At 37.8% G+C, this 5,009-nt stretch overlaps 1 protein-coding gene across 1 annotated transcript; it reads right to left on the bottom strand.

The window, feature by feature from the left end:
- Nucleotides 1-2,326: 2,326 nt before the first annotated feature.
- On the bottom strand, nucleotides 2,327-4,441 carry LOC134671858 (uncharacterized). The gene is made up of 3 exons (XM_063529716.1): nucleotides 4,188-4,441; nucleotides 3,646-3,806; nucleotides 2,327-2,564 (listed from the first exon to the last, which is right to left on the bottom strand). Exons 1-3 carry the CDS (start codon nucleotides 4,439-4,441, stop codon nucleotides 2,392-2,394), a joined length of 588 nt encoding a protein of 195 aa, XP_063385786.1. The 3' UTR covers nucleotides 2,327-2,391.
- Nucleotides 4,442-5,009: the final 568 nt, after the last annotated feature.

The following is a 5,009-nucleotide window of genomic DNA, read 5'->3' as shown; positions in this document are numbered from 1 at the left end:
AACCGGTCTCCGTAACAGCTCACCTGGAGAAGATGGAATTCCGTATTGCTTCATCCAAAAATTGAGCCCCCCTTCTATAAACCACCTTCTAAAACTCTTCAATTTGTTCTTCATGTCCGGCGAAGTCCCTGAGGATTGGAAGTCCCAAGTAGTAATCCCAATCTTGAAGCCAGGCAAAGATCCTCGCCAAGCATCTTCCTACCGCCCTATCGCATTATCTGCAACGATAGGAAAGATTTTTGAACACTTGGTGAAGAACAGAGTGGAATGGTTGGTTGAGAGTAAAGGAATTCTAGCTAATACCCAATTTGGATTCCGCAAGGGAAGAAGTACCTTGGACAGCTTAACCATTTTAACTTCTGATATTAGACTGGCCCTCTCTAAGAAGCAGCAACTTGTTGGGTGCTTCCTAGATATCTCATCTGCTTACGACAATGTGCAACTCCCTCTGCTCAGAGCAAAACTGCTACAGCTGAGCATACCTGCGAGAATTGTACAAATTGTCTGCAGGTTGTTCATGGGAAGAACCATTAAAATTAGAACTGGGAATACCTTCTACCCACCTTTAACAGTATGGCAAGGCCTCCCCCAAGGCTCTGTTCTCAGCCCTCTTTTATATAACCTTTATACATTTGATGTTGAGCAATCTGTCCTCCCCTTTTGCAACATCCTGCAATATGCCGATGACTTGGTTGTCTATACCGCAGTTCACAATTTAGATGAAGCGTCTTCTAGATTGAATGAGGCCTTGGTGTACCTCAAAGACTGGTTGGATGAGCATGGTCTTTCACTTTCACCCTCCAAATGTTGCACAGTCACTTTTACCCGCCGCCATACCATCCCTAATATTATTCTTCAATATGAAGACCAGATTATTCCCAACAGCAGCAGTGTAAAATTTCTGGGTGTTATTTTCGACTCCAAAATGACTGACACAAAAATATTTATATCGGTCTTACCTATTAGGTAGGTTTAGAGTATTACTTGTAATATTATTAAATTTATTAATATAGGTAAGTACTCATCATAAAATTGTTCTCGAGTTAGGTAGTTGCATAAAGAGAATAAAGACGTACGTAGATCAATGATCTTAATAAATCCATGACGCCCAATTCGAACGTTAAGATACGTCAATTTTCTTCAAACAAAAACGTCACTTTTGACACTGACACATCTACTCCATATCGTTTCTAAATCTATTAACTGACGTATCTTAAAGTTCGAATCGGGCCGGTAGATTAAAAAAGAACAACGTTAGAAAGCGTGAAAAAAACGTAGCTATTATTATACGTGACTTTTATGACAACTGAAGTTGCAACATGAACACAGTCAAATGTTACTAGAATCCGACCAAGCTAACTCTGCAGGGATTTTGATAGCACAGACTGTGCAAGTTATATAAACGTCAAACTTCTGTGAAATTATGATGTTCAAAATAACACTTGGACATTTTTAACAATTCATTTTTCTTTTTCATCAGCAAACATTGGCAAATCCTAGCGTTTTTATGCCACAAAACGATTTGAAATTTCCGCGGTTAGCCATTTTTAAAAAACCATATGCTCGGCGGGCTACTGTATTCAATTTAGGTTAAAGCTAGGTCTCGCACAAAAGTGCGAACAGAATACTGTTCCGTATGTCACAGCCATTTTGCTCAAAAACTATGAGGAATATTTTAATGTGGAACACAGATGTATTTCTGTGAGCCGCTACTTTATTAAAAAAAACTCAAAACATTTATACCTATGATAAAGTGATAAGTTTTGAAAATAATCGCTCGAAAGTCCATAATAATGGACCCTCCCACCTCTAACTTTTAAACCAGCCGTAGGTATACAAAATGTATACATATTATATAAAAATAAAGCGTACTAAATATGTACTTTCCAATTACAATATTTTGAACATGGTTCTGATTAATGAGATTTTTCAATAAAAACTTTACTTCTTATTAAAAAGATGTAAGTACTGTAGGTACCTACGCCCTTTTGCTTGTCTGAATTTTCTATACTAATTTTATGTCGATATTGGAGGTAAAAGAGTAGATTATGGTTCTTTTTCAGGTACATAGTAGGTGACAATACAATAACAAGAGGAAAACCAAAACAAAACTTTTATCTTTTATACGTTTTACTCAGTTCAAGTTCCAACTTTTCATTATCATTTTTAATAATCAACACGTGGGTCATATCAGACATGTGAATTGTTGAGATTTATCACATCTCATCCCACGGCGCGAACGTAGTCACTATCGCCAGCGTATTATGGATGACTTTATCCACATGATAAAACAACTGTCACTTTTTAACGCCATGGGATAGAAAGTGACGGACACCGTTTTATCAAGCTGTCACGTAGACAAGAACGACCATCATATCCGTGCAGATGTCATTAGTCAATGAACTTGGAGAACTGTATGATGATGACTAAATAGGTGGTGCAGAGGCTGATGTAGCTGAGCGGCAGCGACATGTTGAGGTTGATCACGCCCCACAGCGCGTACGCGAACTCACTGTCACGGGTCAGCTGGAAGAACGCCTTCAGACGACGGCAGTCTATCTTATCTGAAACAAATACGTACCCAAGCATTTAAGGCTATTGCATGGTTACAAGAACATAGTTAAGAGCATAATTATACCTAAGCTAATCTCCATCGGCCGGGCTAGCACATGATTGGCGCGACAGTATCTCGCCGCGAGATAGACTACCCGTCCCTCTTTCATTAATACAGTTAGAAAAAGACGGGTAGTCTATCTCGCGGCGAGATACTGTCGCGCCAATCATGTGCTTGGCCTACATGTAGGTACTATTTCTAACTTGCGCGGTACATTAGACGCCTGATTAAAGGCTCCAGATGTGCACCATATAATGCGGTCCACATTGACTAAAAAAAAAGGTTTAATTAAGCGGAATATGTGAGTGTGACAATTTTTTTTTAAAGGGATAGAAATATCCTTTAAGGATGACTCACGCTAGACCGGGCCAGGACAAGACCGGAGCTTCCAGCGCTTCGTTTTCTATGGAAAGCACCACGGGGTCACCGATCAGCCGTCATAGAAAATTACATGTCAGATGCCTCGGCCCGAGCCTGGCACGGTCTAGTGTGAGTCATCCTTAAACTATTCAGTCTATTCAGATAAAGCTATTTAAAATCATACAAAATAAGTTTAGTGGGTGGGATAAAATTGAGTTTAATTCGTTCGTAAGTTGTACATTTTCTTATATTGTTTCAAGAATTGCTTTCAATTAAAGATTAGGTAGACAGTTGGGCACCAAATTTTATATAAGATAAAAAGCGTAATGTATATCAATAAATTTTGTTTTTGTTTTCATAAGCAAGTTAAAAGTAAATCCCACAGAAACCTGTTAGCAGTTAATGTAATATCGGTCTCATTACGCAAATTGCACCGGCTGGTTCATACCAACTTCATTGCATTCCATTAAATTCTACGTAACTATTTTACGTATCATTGGCAATAAAAAAATGCTATAATTTCGACATTAAATTGTATTCATCACGTACCGTTAGGTATACAACCAAAAAACATTTAGCTGTCATTCACGGGGGTGTCTCGCTTCAAATAGACTTGTACAACCGATAAACACTTCGTATGTTGCTTGAATACACTCGTCTGAAATTCTTACCAAACTGATCATTGTTCAGCGCATCGTGAAGAGTTTTCCGTATGATGGATACTTGCGTCGTGGTCTTGCTTGAGTAGTAACACGGTATAATGACCAAAACGGTGTACTTCAAACATCTGATAAAGATGTATACCAGTAACAGCAGCTGTAAAATAACAAGACTATGATGGAGTGCAAGGGTTATGACAGAACATTTTAAATTAATAGTTCTTTTATACTCACATCTTTTGACTCTTCGTTTGCTTGAAAAATTGAGAACGCGTATTTTAACAAAATTATCGTTGACAGCCCAGATGCCAGCAGCATCGTCATTATCTTAAAACATAGTTAGAAAATAGTGAATTCTGAGAAATATGCTAGTTATTGATTAATTATTTTTAATGCCACATAAGGACACTAGTAAAAACAGGTTCAGCATATCACGCATAGTGCACAAAATAGTACTATTAAGAAGCCGTCGAAGAAAAAACTAAGCTAACCTAACAATACATCAAGTGTGTGCTATAAAACTGTCACTATAAATAATATAATTTATTCATTACAATACCGGAAAGCTCATCACAGAGTTAAGTTGTTCGGCGCATTTGTGTAAGGACTCGTACACTTCGTGCAAGGAACTTATACCGTGTTCAGATTTCCTCGATAAAGCTTCCACCTTGTCTAGATTCTTACGCTTTCTTGTCTCTTCAGAAGTCCTATCGCACACCTTTATTACACGCGCCTTTACTATACGAACCCGCTCGAGAATTGCTCTCAGCATTGTCCCAAAGAAAACTTGCTCGGCATCGTGGACCATTATAGTCAAATTAGTGATCGAATAAGCGAAACTTGATTCAAAAAGGACAAGGTACTCAATAGTAGTAATAGAAGTACTCAATATTAACCAGAGTATCGGTCTGTGCATAGGCACAGTGATTATAACGTCTTTTTGGATATTCATGATTCTGTCGAAAGCTTCCAAGTTTTTAAAGAACTCTGTCATCGATCGCCTTTGTACGAGTATTGAAGTCAAGACTAAAATGAGAAATTCAATACAAGAAGAGCACTTAAATACAATGTAAGTCGCGCCAACATAGTTATCTTGCAATAATGAGTAACAGAGGAGCAGCATAGCCAAGAAGCTGTAGCAGTAGCTCATCCATTCGAAGATTTTTTTAGGTTTTAAAAGGTAAAGACGACTAACTCCCAGCAAAGCTTGAAATATGATAAGAGGCCTAAGCTGACGTATTATATAGAACTTATTGTCCAAGAAATTGTTGAGTCTAACTGGAGTAATTTTAGCAGTGTACTTATTAGAGTAATGCATAACTTTATGTATTAGATTGCACACGAATAATTTTTATTTAAATACAATGTATGTTTGC

Source organism: Cydia fagiglandana, chromosome 2, assembly GCF_963556715.1.
Source record: "Cydia fagiglandana chromosome 2, ilCydFagi1.1, whole genome shotgun sequence".
Lineage (NCBI taxonomy): Eukaryota > Metazoa > Arthropoda > Insecta > Lepidoptera > Tortricidae > Cydia > Cydia fagiglandana.
This window is presented reverse-complemented; position numbering and strand designations above follow the sequence as displayed.

Bases quoted from the DNA above. Each gene is read 5' to 3' on its own strand.
- LOC134671858 (XM_063529716.1), bottom strand. From the start codon at position 4,441: ATGGTCCACGATGCCGAGCAAGTTTTCTTTGGGACAATGCTGAGAGCA. The intron at 3,807-4,187 runs GTAATGAATAAA...ACTCCATCATAG, and splicing joins GTGATGAGCTTTCCGGTATT to TCTTGTTATTTTACAGCTGC. The intron at 2,565-3,645 runs GTAAGAATTTCA...TATTTGTTTCAG, and splicing joins GCTGAACAATGATCAGTTTG to ATAAGATAGACTGCCGTCGT.